This window comes from Podarcis cretensis, assembly GCF_951804945.1.
Source record: "Podarcis cretensis genome assembly, chromosome: 4".
NCBI lineage: Eukaryota > Metazoa > Chordata > Lepidosauria > Squamata > Lacertidae > Podarcis > Podarcis cretensis.
Genome location: NC_137173.1, coordinates 75980576 through 75995654, shown reverse-complemented (window position 1 = coordinate 75995654; position 15079 = coordinate 75980576). Strand labels below are relative to the sequence as shown.

The 15079-nt window shown below is 44.1% G+C and overlaps 2 protein-coding genes across 19 annotated transcripts in view; both read left to right on the top strand.

Moving 5' to 3' along the window:
• The first annotated feature begins 443 nt into the window (after nt 1-443).
• On the top strand, nt 444-4479 carry COA5 (cytochrome c oxidase assembly factor 5). Its single transcript, XM_079973140.1, has 3 exons — nt 444-691; nt 1499-1582; nt 4211-4479. The coding sequence occupies exons 1-3, from the start codon at nt 590-592 to the stop codon at nt 4250-4252; spliced, it is 228 nt and encodes a 75-aa protein (XP_079829266.1). The 5' UTR covers nt 444-589; the 3' UTR covers nt 4253-4479.
• Nucleotides 4480-6830: 2351 nt separating this feature from the next.
• Nucleotides 6831-15079, top strand: part of INPP4A (inositol polyphosphate-4-phosphatase type I A) — a 102452-nt gene continuing 94203 nt past the window's right edge. For 7 of the 18 annotated variants that reach the window (XM_079972525.1, XM_079972524.1, XM_079972537.1 and 4 more), the window contains exon 1: nt 6833-7011. The gene's annotated coding sequence lies outside the window, so the exon portion shown is untranslated. Of the gene's footprint in view, nt 7012-15079 lie in introns of all 18 variants that reach the window. The other 11 variants (XM_079972535.1, XM_079972531.1, XM_079972538.1 and 8 more) reach the window with 4 other exon arrangements.

The window sequence follows — 15079 nt, the reverse complement described above, 5'->3', positions numbered from 1 at the left end:
CGTCACTTTACATTCTGTGCTTGAGCAATTTCTTTTCCCTTCCCCCGCGTAGAAATTGACGGCAAACAGCAAGACTTTTAAACGAAGCTGTGGTTGGGCAGGATGGTCTCAAGGACAGATGGATAATGGATAGTTTAGTTGAGAATCCTGAGGATCCCTTCCAAGCCTGACATTCTATGATTCTCCCTCCTTCCTTAGCAGCAAAGACACGAGTCGCTGCCGTAAACATATCAACCTTCGATCCAAGAGGAGATGCGACCTTTAGTAGAAGAGAAACTTCTTCCTTTTGCAGCTGCTGCTGCTTTGTTTGTGTGGGTGTGCCACTGGCAAGTCACCTCTACACTAAGAAAAAGGACAGCTCCATTAAATGTACTTGCTCTATGTTAAAAAAATGGCTCCTTGGAGGGGAAACAGGAAGTGACATCTAGTTCCCTGCGACCTTTCAGTAACTCCCTGCGCAGGTGAGAAGGGTCGGCCAAGATGGCGGCCGCCACCGCTGCTGGGGCTGCGGTGGGCAGCGGCTGCTGAAGGCGCCGCCGGTCGAGAGACAACACCGAGAAGCGGCGCCAGGCGGGAACCGGCCGCCACGATGCCCAAGTACTACGAAGATAAAGAGAAGGATTTCCGCGCCTGCGCAGGGGTGCGCGAGGACCTGAGGGCGTGCCTGCTGGAGAGCGACTGTGTCATCCAGGTACATACCCTCCAACATTTCTCCGATGAAATTAGGGACACCTTGGTCCATAATAAACATACATACATACATACATACATACATAATTTATACCCCGCTTATCTAACTGGGTTGCCCCAGCCACTCTGTGCAGCTATATAAAAACATCACGACTTAAAATGACTTCTAAAGGTTGTGTAATTATTTATCTCCTTGGCTCTTCTGGCACCTCTCAGATGGACACCGTTGACATTATAAGAGAACAAGGGAGGTGTTCATTGTGAGTTCCGGCATCCCTTTTTCCCCCCCAAAAAGAAAAAAAGCACTGCATAGCTCCATACTCTCCAACATTTCTCTGATTGAAATAGTGCCGTCCTAAGGAAAGTGGGACGTTCTGGGATCGAATCAAAAACCAGGAAGGCATCTGTAAATCTAGGACTGTCCCTGGAAAATAGGGTAGGGGCACTTGGAGGGTCTGCAGGTAAAGAATGGCTTCAGAGACTGGCATACCGTTAATTCAGATGAGATTGAGAAAATTGGGTGTAAAACTCTTGTCGCCAGGGGAAATACCCCATTTCTTGCTGGCTTTCAATGTGCTGTGAAGAAGACCTTTTCATTCCACAAGGTTTCATTTGGGTCTTGCTGAGCCCTACCTAGTTGCTTTTAAACACATTTTCCTGCTGTAGTCTCTTGTGTTCTTTTAAATTGTTTGTTACTTTTGTTTTTAATCAGGTTGCAACTTGCCTTGGGAAGATTTTATTTTTGATACAACTTGTGTGCCTGCTGAATAAATATGCTGGCTGCTCACTTTAATATCTTTTATGACAGGAAGGGAAAGGGCCCAAACTGTGCTTGAAGGAAGGCCATTGCAAAGGATTACTAGTTTCATTTTTTGAATGCAAAAGATCATTGGTGAGTAGGTGAACTGTACTGCAGATTGTGGTCACGTTTAAAAATATGTACCATAGTATGTTACATATAAGACACAACTGAAAGATTTTTAATTGTTACGGGTTTGTTGGGGGCCAAATTCCCCTAAATTCCTGGGTGTCAGATCCTCCCCATAATTTCTGGATGTAGTAAAATTTGGAATTAATCAGAGTTTGGTTAAACTTCACCGAAAAAAGAAACCCTGTGGATTTAGTTATTCTAACAAGCCAAGCCAGCTCTGCAGAGCTAACTGGATGGGCCATGAGCAGGAGGCAAAGGCTGGTGTTGGCCCATCAAGAAAACCATCAGAGGGCAAGACTGCCAGGCAAGGGTATTGGGACCCCTTCTCTGCTGGGTGCTAATGGGTAGAGGCAAAAGCCAGGTTTAGGGTTTTAATTTTGAATGACTAGGCTGTGGGGAGGTCCTTGGAGTTTTGCTCCTCCATGTGAGCTGGGGATATGACAGGCTGTAAGAGACACAGAGGATGGCTTTTGCTCACCTTTGAATCCAGTGCTGCCCTGAAGGGGGGAGCCAGGCCCTCATAGGATGTGAGTGCTCTGCAATCCCTTCATCTAGGTGCAAGTTGTATATATGTGCAAATAAAACCATATATTAAAAAAAGCAGAGTCTCTGTTGTGCCTCATTGTCCCAAAAAGGAACACAGACCCAGGTAAGCGCACCTGCAGCCCCTGGAATATTGCACCACTTGTGGAGATTGGGATGGTGTAGTAACAATATCAATGGTGTTACAAATTTGTTATTGCTTGCAAGTGTTTCTTTTGTTTTATTTACAGTAGCATTACTGTTCCACTGATCATGAAAGGTAACAGTTAAAATAAAAGCCATGGGATATTTAGTGTGACAGTTTAGGTAAATATTAGGTTAAAATATACAGAAAATTATTGAGGAAAAGTTAACCATATTTTAAAATAAATAAAAGAAGCATGATGTCCTGGCCCTCGCTGCCAGAAGAAGAATATGAACTCCCAGTTCTGTATCTGCCAAAGATTTTAACACATGAATCAAAATGGTACATAGGTAAGGCACAGGTTGAAGGTGCAGCAGGTATGTAAGAGGCATAGACACATGGTAACGCTCAAGTTAAGACATTGATCCAACAACCAACATGCCCCCTGTATCTTCTTTTTGAAGAGCAGGGCAGGGACAGCTCAGCATAAAAGCCAGCCGGAGTCCAGGGACTGGGCAAGCATCCAGGCACTCTTTTGAATGGGTTGGGTGTGCAATATTTGTTTGCATAGGTGCTGGCATCTCCATGTCCTTGGAGACAGGGTTGGCGTTGGTGTCAGCTCAGCATCCAATTTACTCTCAGTCATCTGCCTAGGAGGTGGCAGCTCTACACTGACCGCTTAATAACTTTTTATACTACAAGCCAAAACATTCCTGTAGTAGCTTGAACTTCTTGCCTGGCTGCCTGGGCTCATAATCCAATCATTTCATTGGGCTGCATTTGGAATGTCTTAATTGGAGGCAAGTTCAACACCATAGGAATTTATCTGCACTGTTTGTCAAGTCTCTGTGCTATAAAAAGAATTACCCAGAGTTTTGAAGCTGGGTGTTGTCAGTATGTTGAAGACACTAAGCTGTTTATTTCTTTCAGTGTCCATGAGTGGTAGTCTTGGCTCTAAATTCAGCAGGGTCTGGATACTATGGGATAGTGGGTGAGGTTAAACAAATGTAAGTTAAATCCAGACATGATGGGGGTGATGCTGGTGGGCCAACCCAATGCTTTTGGGAGAATTGGTATTTATATCTTCTTTGAGTACGCACTGCACTGAAGCCTCTTCAGAGCCTTAGAGTTCCGGAAAAACAGGTAGTGTCAGTGACAAGGTGTGCCTTTTATCAAGTGCATCTGTTGTGCAGCTGACCCATTTTAGAGTAGGGAAACCTCGCCATGCTAACTTGTGCTTTCATAAGCTTGAGGATTGACTGCTGTGAATATTTTAATATGGCACTTCACTTGAAGATTGTTTGAAAACTGCAGCTGATGCATATTGGCACAGCCTGTTGTTATCTGATGGATATGTGAGGACGGGTATGAACATATCCAGTACGCACTGCTGTTTTTCTAAGGCTGTACCAGCTTGAAACAACACACGTTATATATACCTCCTCTCTATAATCCCTGTTTCCAGTTAAGATCTTTTTATCAGCACCTTCATTATATGTGGTAAAATTATCAACAGCTAGGGATCCTCATAGTGTAGTTACCTCAGTTGCAGTGACTTCCTGAGGCTAGTGAGACTAGTTCCTACCTTCCTTATGGCCTTAAAAGGGGATACAATATGTGCTTAATTGGGGTGGCTTTGGAGGGTGGCATGATGGTTGTCCAGTGGAAATCCCTATTTATTATTTTTCTTTTTTACTGCTGAGCTTATTGTTTTCATTGTGTTCATTTTATTTGGTGGGTTTTTAATTGCATTTTTATCTTAAATCTGGGAATGATGGCATATAACAATTTAAAATAAACTAAGGGTCATAACTTTTTAATGGTTCTGTCTCTTTTGCCTTTTTGTAAGGCACTAATAAAACTGTTAGTTGTAGTATTAGAGTGTTAACGGTTGTAATATAAAACTTGTTTCTTCTTAAAAGCTGGATAACAGAGCAAGATTCAGAGGAAGAAAGGGATACTGAAGACTCTCCATTACGAAGCAGCAAGCAGGGTCAATCTTGGATGCACTGACACCTTGAGATTAAAGACTGGAATAAAGAAATTACCTACTGCATTTCCCTAAACTCTGTTTCACTTCTATGGAAATTAATTGTGTTCTAAGTACTGAATGCCTGAAGCTGCTAAATGCTAGAACTACTACAGTGAAAATAAAATCTGGCCATTTGTGGTGATCACATTTTAAATGAAATGTATTGCATCTTCATAAGCACTTTAGAGTCCCTTCACCTGAAATGCTTCATTTTGGGATTACTTCCTCTTGGGGTTCAATGGTTGGATAAGTTTTGTCTCCCAAGTTATAAAGTATTTTTGTACTAGCCTTTCTTTTTGGTATTCTGCAGTGATACAGAAGTTGTCAGCCAGCTTGTTCACATAAGGGATAGGTATTCTGATCTAGGAAGGGGATATCTAGGTGTGGAACCAGTGTGATAACCATGCTGCAGTGTATTATTACAAGTCGCTGCCTCTGAAAACAGTTTGGAAACTTCAACTGGTGCAGAATTCAGCAGCCAGGTTGCTCACTGGGGCAAGACGGTTTGAGCATATAATACGAAATCCTGGCACAACAAATTTATTTCCGGGCCCAATCCAAAGTGCTGGTTTTGACCTATAAAGCTTTAAACAACTCAGGACCCCCAGTATCTCAAGGACTGCCTCTCCCTATATGAACCTACCAGACCCTGCAATCTTCATCTGAGGCCCTGCATGTCTCGCTTCCATGAGAGGTCTAAAGGGTAGCAACACGAGAACAGGCCTTTTCTGCAGTGCCTCCCCAGGGTGAATCCCCAGGGTGGCGAAAATATTCCTCTTCAGCAAGGCCTTTGACTGTTTAAACAGTCTATGGCCTTTTAAATGTGTTGCGGGTGGTTATTGGGGTTTTAATTTTTGCTACTATGTTTTGTGTTTTTATACTGTAAATGGCCCTGTGATCTGTGGGTGAGGGTGGTGTATAAATTTAATAAATAATGATTATGCTCAACCAAGCCAAGTCCTGTGGAACTAGCTGTATCTCTGCAGATGGGGATGTGTATTTGCATGCAGACTCCTAGAAATAATACCACCAGAGAAACTGCCAAGATTTGGATGTGAACTGTTATGACTGTATGTAGTCCAATTTGATTTCTGCCTCACAGAGTATAGAAGTAACTGCAAGCTTGCACATTCCAGGTATCAACTGGTATTATTCCACTGGCAATAGTTTCAGAACTAGGACATTTTGATGTTGCTTTTTAAATTTTCCCTTTCCAGCAAGCATGCTTCCATTATGTATTGGAATTGAAGATCACAATTCTTTTATTATCTGTCTTGAACACAGTTACTGTGTTCAGTAAAGAACTCCAGCATCATTCTTGGTACCTTAATGGCTAACAAATTTGTGGTGACATGAGCTTTATTTTAAAAATGTGTGTTCAAGGTGACATACGAAAACATTAAAATGATAAAAGGTTCATCATAAGGTGCATGAACATTGTGTTCAGCAAGCTTTCTAACAAAAATACTCTTTTGTAAAAACAAATAAAAATGCTGAGCAGAGCAATTCTAAATGGGATCAAGAACAACTTTCACTGACTTACATCTGCCGTATGAAACCTTAAGATGTGGAAATGAATATGAGTTCCCCACTTACCACACATTGGGAAGCAAGCCTGGTTTTTTAAAGGGAGGTGCAGGTGTGTGTATTTCATTTAATGCAATGGTCTCTTACTTACATTAGAGAAAGGCAAAGGTGCATGCTCAGTTAATGTGCTTTTTTTGGAAGTACATTTGTTTATTAACACACACACCATTTCACACATGCACACCCCAAAGTTTTCATTCTGCCTCTGCCTGGGTGTATCTGTGAGGGGAGGTGCGTCTGAGAACTCTTGCATGGATGCCATCTAGACCTGGCAATTTGCCTGATTGTAATTCGTCTCTTAAGCCTAAACTTTTACCTGCCATCTCCACTTATCTGCCTTGTTAGAACCATGACAGAAGTGAGTCACTTTACACATTCTATTCCCTCCCAGATTCACTGATCCAATTTTCTTTTCCTCCTCTCCCTATTATGGTGTTCAAAGAGAGAACAAGGTGTAGCCACTTCTAGGGACAATTGAGTAATCTGCACATTTGACCATGGATGGTAATGCATTTTAACAAACGGCATTGCGGCTTCCTGCTTCATGACCTGAATTCGGTACACATACATATGTAAAAATACATGTGTAAAGATATATTGGGCCTACTGGACGGGTCTGGATGCCGCATATAAAAAACGAGGACTCCCATGTATGACTCCAGTTACTGAGATGACTCGTGTCGTCCTCGTGCTCGGTGAAGAATCGAAGTCGTGGCCTTTTGCAACCCGGGCTCACTGGGTGGTTCCTCAAAAGTCAACCGTGCAAAGAAGAAGTGAGCAAAGGGAGAGCTACCGTAGAGTCGCCGGATTCGGCCTGCGGCCTGCGCTGGCCGCGTCTCTCCTGTAGGGGGCGGCGCAGCTGCTGAAGAGCCGCCGGAGGAGCCTGGCTGGTTTGTGGCGTCATAGCCGGCTGGGTGTAGGCGCGTTTGGGTGGCGGGCTTGCTGCAGCGGCAGAGGCTGCCGTGGGGTGTGGGGAGCAGCAGCCGCCGCCGCCGCAGGAAGGAGGGGCTGCCGCGTCTCCCCGGACGGGGCGGGGGCTTGGAATCCCGTCCAGCATGTGGCGCGAGCCTCGCTGAAGAAGAGCAGCGGCTCACCTGGAGCGAGGTAAGCGGCTTTCCTTTGGCGAAGGGGCGCTTCTCTGCCCCAGCCCCGCTTTTGTGTGTGTGTGTGTGTGTGTGTGTGTGTGATCCCTGCGGCAGCCCAAACAAGACGGGTGGTGGCCGGGGCCGTGAGGAGGCAGGGAAGGTGGCCGAGTCGTAGCGCATCCTATCGGGTTGCCTCTCCTGTTTTGCAAGGAGCAGCCTAGATGAGGAAGAGCGTGTGTGTGTGTGTGTGTGTGTGTGTGTGAGAGAGAGAGAGAGAGAGAGAGAGAGAGAGAGCTCGAAAAGATACGTGCCCTACCTCTCTGGGTAAGGATGCTTGCCATTTTTTTCTTGTTTAAAAAATGCTTTGTTTTGACGTTTTTTGAGGGCGGGGGAAAGCTGGACTTGCTGCGCTTTGAAGGCGGATGCCGTCTTGGAGACATCTTTGAGGACAACTGCCGTGCGGGTCCCACTCGGATGGAGGCTGCTGTTTTTTGGTTCAGTTTGTGGCGTTGTCTGGGCACTGGATTTGTGTCATGCAGGAGCTTGAATTGGCAGGAAAAAGAAACAACCCTCGAGTTAGTAAGGATATGGCACATCTGTAGGTGTCTTGCTGGGGCATATGGGATTTGTTTTGAGGGAAAACAGGCGCACAGGCCGCCTTGACCAGATAGCGGGCTTTTCTTTTCCTCTGAGATCTCTTGTAAACCTAGACATCGTTTGAATAAAGTGTGAGCGTCTGCTGTATTTTAAAACAAAAAACAAACAAATCCTAGACTATATATCCAGTACTTGTTCCTCGGTCCTGTATATTTAGATAGCATGATGTTTATGGGGAACATTCATTTTGAAAAGGCCTTGAATACTTCACAAAGGCACATGAGCATCTTATGACAGCAGAATATATCTTATATAAAAAAAAGCTCCTTGAAGGTGTGTTTTTTTCGTTTCCTCAAATGCTGTAAATTATGCATGCTTGAAACTGCACTAGCAACATTGTTCTTAAAGAGAACATTTATGGCTGGTGGGAAAATGCATGTAGATATCTTTCTAACTGATCAATCGTAAATCTAGGCTTTTTTAAAAAATGAAGAAATCCTGGCAGTAGTTGAATTAACTGTCTTGATTGAGACTTTATTGTTCAGAATTTTGTTCACGGTGTATGTAAAGTACTCTTATTATTTTCACAATAGCTGTAGGCTGAGACCATCATGGCTAGCTGAGAATTTGATCCTCTCACCCTAATTCCAAGTATATTTACTTTGAAATAAATCCTGTCAAAACAGATTGTGTTTCCTGAAGGCAGTCTTTGTCACCCAAGCCCAAACCTGATACCCTCATCCAACTCCCATGACATGATCGTCATGGGTCAGGGTTGATGGGAGTTGTAGTCCAGCAGCATCTAGGGGACCACAGGTTCCCCATACCTATTGTAGAGCTACTCAGTGCATTATCTTAGAATGCATTATTCCATGCAAATCATGTGTACTTCCTCCCACGTGCACCAGAAAGCTTGGGATTCATAACTGTTTGAGGGTCTGCATTATAAAAATAGAGAGCAATAGAACTCTTTCTTCTTAGGAATGCATAAAAGAAAAAGTATCTGGTCTCTTTCGTTTTGCTGCTAAAGGGCTCCCTTAAGTGTTCCACAAAACTGACGCAATGCTTTCAGTTTCCTCCATCCATTTGAGAATTAGAAAGTTTGAAATGTGGGATGCAAAGAAACTTTTCCCAACCCCACCTTAATGTGTGCATCTTATGTTTGAATGTTTAGAGCACACATGTTCAACTCCCAAGAGACTGCGATCTGCTCCCACTCTAAAAAACTGGTAGCGATCTACCCATTGGATTGACCAAAGTTGTTGAGCTTTTTGTGGGGAGGAAGACCCAAAGTTGTTGATCATTCAGGGGCACCCACGATCGGCTGGTAGATCATGATTGACCCATTTGACAGCCCTGGTTTAGAGCATATATGGGGAATAATTGAAAATAATGGTTTTCAGATATTCTAGTTTTCAATTTGTTTGCTTTTTAAAAAAGACATTTCCATGTAAACTCTTGCATGTCTGCAATACAACAACTACTGCATTTTTCAGAGGATTCTGGAGAGTTTTCTAGGGTAACTCAGTTTTCACATAGCTCTGGCCAGGCCCCTACTTCTGCTCATGTGTGAAATGAGTCTGTGCCCTAGAGCAAAATAAACGCTCTGCTGAGGCAACGTATTGCAATGGAAGATCAGCAGCGATGAGCAAGCTGTCTCTCACAGAAGCTTGCCTGTCATACATTTTCAATTATGGAACCCCTGGTGAGCTTTTGAGGAACCTGGCATTTGCACCTGACATCCTTGAGCAGTGGTCAAGACCTTCCCTTCGGCCCAACACTCGTGAGCAGCACCAGGTGGCTGAATCTAGCTACGCTTTTAATTTCTTATAGTGCCACCAAGCTTGCTGTTGTAGGCATTGTGCAAAATTGCAAGGATGAAAAGACTTAGCTGGCAAGTGGTGCTTGGAACTCTGCCATCACATTCAGGGCCCATTGACAGAGAAAAGAGGGCCCACGTTCAGACGCTTTGCCCAGGGCTTCCCCCAAACCTACAGCCGGGTTTCTTAAACCTTAAGTTGCCCTGGAACCTATTTTGCAAGCCGCTTGCAGAGATATGAGCTTGGTAATGCTTCATCATGGTATGATTCAATATTTCCATAATAAACAGATACCCATTAACAGTGCCTCGTTTTCTAATGTCCGAGAACAAGCTGTCATAGATTGCTCTATGCGAAAGCCCATATGTGTGAATTTGCCATCACAGTTCTCCTGAGTAGTGCCAGAGAGGCTGACTTCTGTTTGCAGTATTGCCTAATCTCTTTAATCAGCGTAGACTGTAAAATGATGGCAGAGATCCTAGTTTAGCAGTGAAGTTTCAATGAATCACTAGCGCCAATAGCTTGCAACTGGTTGGTAAAAGAGGGACAGAGAAGAGAATATAATCTCTTGCAGGCAAGGAGGGGAGTCGGTTAAATGGCTTCCTGATTATTTGTGTGTGTGTGAGGGATAATTCTGGTTGAGAAATGGGATGGATGTGTTTTCTAAATGCTTCTGACTGCAAGGCAGTTAAATTTTAATTACTTTGGTGATGGCCACTGTGGGTGGATGGCTGAAGGCAAGACGGCACATATGCAGGATATGACTGCCATCATGTTTTTCTGCAGTTTGGAGGCAGTGCCAATATTTTTTTCTCCCCCTCACTGGTATCACATCCATTAGCTAAGCCTCATTGCTTTTCCAGTAATCCCTGTGGCCATTTGTAGACGCTTTATAAACAGCGGCCTGCAATTTTTGACTGGCATTGAAAGCTGAGTATAAAAAAAAGTGATTTCCATGTTCATCCCCATCACCACCTCCACCTGCCTTTCCAGCAGAGTGTTAAGTGACTTACTTCACAAGGCATGCTGGGTGCCCTATCTTTGCACCCCGAAGGCATTCTGCAGCCCCCACCAAGGAAGGAGGAGTGAATGAAGCTGTACATAGGGAACAAATGGAGGGAGCATAGACCTACATCAGGAAAGGGCTGCTGCTGGTCGAATCAACCTTAGCTGATGGTTGAAGTGGGAACCAAAAGCTGCCATGGGGTGGAGCAGGGGAACAGGACCTGTTCTGAATCACAGCAGGCAGGTGCAGAGCTCAGGAGGCCCCAGAGGGCAGCCCCCACCATTTCCTCCCTAGGGGTGGGAGGAGGAGACCAGCAGCGCCTGCTATTCGCCAATAAGCCACTGTAGAGGTGGCACCGGGGGGGCTTCTGAGGAGGTGGCAGATCTAGAGCTCCTGCCCATGTGGATCCTGCTGCCCGAGGCTGTCACCTCACCTTGCCCCATGGGTGGGCTGGCTCCATTTGCAAGTTTGGCCATTCCGAGGTAGAGTGGACTGGGCAACCTGTGACCAAGCGACCCCAAGCCCTGCTCACAACCTTGGAGCTTGGCAAGGGGTAGGGATCATTGGTGCACAAGTGTTTGGGATGAACCCGCCCCAACAACTGTAACGTTGGGTGTAAGGGTTCTTTGCTTGTCGTGCTTACCTGAGAGGGGTGATGTAGTTGTTATGGTGAGAGCGAAATGTTGACTCCTGTTTAGCATGATGATGGAAAAAGGTAGGCCTTCTAGCTTACTCAGTACAGTGGTACCTCAGGTTACAGACTCTGCTAACCTGGAAGTAGTACCTCGGATTAAGAACTTTACCTCAGGATGAGAACAGAAATCACGCAGCACCGAAAGGCCCCATTAGCTAAAGTGGTACCTCAGGTTAAGAATGGTTTCAGGTTAAGAATGGACCTCCGGAACGAATTAAGTTCTTAACCAGAGGTACCACTGTACAGTGTTCACCACAGTGTTCACCCCTGGGACTTCTGTTTCCTTGTCTGGCATAGGGATGGTTACTATCAGTCCAGTATTATCCATATTCTGATGCCACTGTTGCCTTTGCCTTTGGGAAGCTCAAAGCATAGTTGTGATGATGATTTTATTTGCTTGGTATTTGAGCATCAGAATCTGGTACTTGAAGGCAAAAGTCCTCTTGGCCAACCTTCCCTGACCTGATACCCTCCAGAGGCTGCTTGACTACAGACTGTGTCTGATAGGAGTTGGGATTGTATCTCTAGGGCTGCTGTATCCTGTCGTTGGTTTATATTAATAACACAACCACAACCATGATGCTGCAATTCAAGGCTTAAAAACAAAAGAGAGTCATCAGACCATATCTAGCTTCTGTTAAATCTCCTGAGTTGTTATAGCCCAAACATTTGCTGGGGAAGGCTGCACTTGGCTATCTATATTGTATTATACTTATGCTTGTGAAGCCCCTGATAGCGATTGGCTGAGCTTGTGGGATGGTACGGTATGTTCCTGAACATTCCAGTTACTCGATAAGCAAAGCTGTCAGAATGTTTGCAGTCCATCTTCATGAGGAAATAATAATAAATTTTATTTATACCCTGCCCTCCCCAGCCAAGGCCGGGCTCAGGGCGGCTAACAACCAATAATAAAAACAAGTTGAATGAATACAACTTAAAAACAAGATTAAAATACAACATTAAAACATTAAAATGCAGCCTCATCACAGGAGGAGAAAGGAAAAAAGAAAGAGGGGGAGGGAATCAAATTGACTCCAAGCCAAAGGCCAGGCGGAACAACTCTGTATTACAGGCCCTGTGGAAAGAAATCAGATCCTGCAGGGCCCTGGTCTCATGAGACAGAGCGTTCCACCAAGCCGGAGCCAGTGTTGAAAAAGCCCTAGCTCTGGTTGAGGCTTATCTAACTTTCTTAGGACCCGGGACCTCTAGGGTGTTGCTATTTATGGACCTTAAGGTCCTCCTTAAGGAAAGGGAAAGTTGTCTGACTGGAATTAAAGCTTCAAATGGATCCTCGGAACAAGAGGAGTTTTATGAGGCAGCATGCGGATGCAGAACAATTTCCAGAAGACAGGAAAAGGAAGAGGAAGAAAAGCCTGGAGATACAGCTGTTGAAAGAATTATCTTCAACAATACATACCGATCATAGAATCATAGAGTTGGAAGAGACCACAAGTGCCATCGAGTCCAACCCCCTGCCAAGCAGGAAACACCATCAGAGCACTCCTGACATATGGTTGTCAAGCCTCTGCTTAAAGACCTCCAAAGAAGGAGACTCCACCACACTCCTTGGCAGCAAATTCCACTGTCGAACAGCTCTTACTGTCAGGAAGTTCTTCCTAATGTTTAGGTGGAATCTTCTTTCTTGTAGTTTGGAACCATTGCTCCGTGTCCGCTTCTCTGGAGCAGCAGAAAACAACCTTTCTCCCTCCTCTATGTGACATCCTTTTATATATTTGAACATGGCTATCATATCATCCCTTAACCTCCTCTTCTCCAGGCTAAACATGCCCAGCTCCCTTAGCCGTTCCTCATAAGGCATCGTTTCCAGGCCTTTGACCATTTTGGTTGCCCTCCTCTGGACACGTTCCAGTTTGTCAGTGTCCTTCTTGAACTGTGGTGCCCAGAACTGGACACAGTACTCCAGGTGAGGTCTGACCAGAGCAGAATACAGTGGCACTATTACTTCCCTTGATCTAGATGCTATACTCCTATTGATGCAGCCCAGAATTGCATTGGCTTTTTTAGCTGCCGTGTCACACTGTTGGCTCATGTCAAGTTTGTGGTCAACCAAGACTCCTAGATCCTTTTCACATGTACAGCTCTCAAGCCAGGTTTAAGATCAGTGGCTAATTCTTTGGCTGCAAGCTTCTAGTCAGGATCAATGGCTGCTGATAAACCTGTGCTCCATGAATTTATTAAATTCTTTTTGAAGTAATCTAAGCTAGTCCCTATCATTACATCTTATGGTAGTGAATACAAAATCAACTGGAGAAGTAACTTCCGTTAGTTGCTGGTGATCAGTTTCATTGAATGCCTTGGAATCAACACGGCTTCTGCAAAGGGAAATCCTGTTTCACAAAGCTTTTATGTGTGTCAACACTTCCAAAAAGCTTTTGACAAAGGCCTTCTCTGGTGAATAAATTTAACAGCTATGGAATAAGAATTTAAGTAATCTAATGGATTAAAAAATGAAACAACTGGAAGAGTAAATTGTCAGTTCTCCTAATAGAGAGAAGTGGTACCTGTAAGGATCTGCCTTAAGACCAGTGCTATTTTTGTAATACATAAATAATATAGAAAGAAGAGTTGCTGAAAGAAAAACAGACATTATTTATGTATGCTACAACAGCGGCAAGAATTTTAATAGCACAAAACTGGAAGACTGGAGAAGTACCATCAAAAGAAGAATGGCAAGAAAAGTTGATGAACTATGTAGAGTTGGCAAAGTTAATGGACAAACTGCGTGAAAAGGACAATAGTGATTTTGAAAAAGATTGGGAACGCATTACAATATATTTGCAGAAACAACAACAAAAATTGACGTTGGCAGTTTGTATCATATACAAACAGCAAAATGTATCATTTGATCTAATAAACCAGAAATGGAAGCTGAGGGAAGTCAACAGGGAGGGGAGGAATTGGAAAATGAATGTTTTGTAATGATATTGGATATTTGTTACAAGAAAAGAAAATCAATAAAAAATATAGAATAAAGGTTGAGCAGTAAGGTTTCGGGTTAAGTTAAGGGACGCGGGTGGCGCTGTGGGTTAAACCACAGAGCCTAGGACTTGCCGATCAGAAGGTCCGCGGTTTGAATCCCCACGACGAGGTGGGCTCCCGTTGCTCGGTCCCTTCTCCTGCCAACCTAGCAGTTCGAAAGCACGTCAAACGGCAAGTAGATAAATAGGTACTGCTCTGGCGGGAAGGTTTCCGTGCGCTGCTCTGGTTTGCCAGAAGCGGCTTAGTCATGCTGGCCACATGACCTGGAAGCTGTACCCTGGCTCCCTCAGCCAATAAAGCGAGATGAGAGCCGCGACCCCAGAGTCGGTCACAACTGGACCTAATGGTCAGCGGTCACTTTACCTTTACCTAGTAAGATTTCACAATGCTTAAAATTAAACCCAAATGGACTGCAAGGAGCTCCAAAGTAACACATCCAAGATGTTTAACTGGGCGGCATTTATCATCATTGCAGCTTGTGTCTGGGAGCTGTTAAGTAAAAATAAAATGACAAGATCCCCTACCATCCAATAAAAGCTTTTGGAGTTAAAACTGAGAGCGACTTATCAGATATTGGATCTTGGGGTTGTGGTGGACAGCTCACTGAAAACTTTGATGCAATATGAGGAGGTGTGTGGAAAAGGTAAATTCTGTGCTAGGGATGTTTGGTATGCAAATAGCTGAAGGAGCGCATCTCCATAGAAATCTGCCCATGTCTTGAAATCTTTATAGGAGGTTTTCTCCATGCTACACAGGTAGGTAAAGCTCATTCTTTGATGACATGAGGTAGAGCCTTCTTTGTGGTAGCACCTCACTCTGTTGTTTTCAGTTGCCTTTTACTTATTTTGGATGGTGCATTCTTTGGTTTATTGCCTGTTGCATGATGTGGCTGGTTTGTTTTATTTTTCTATACTGTGACCTAGTATTGGTTTAGAATGAAGGATGAGTCATTAATATTTAAATTAATTAA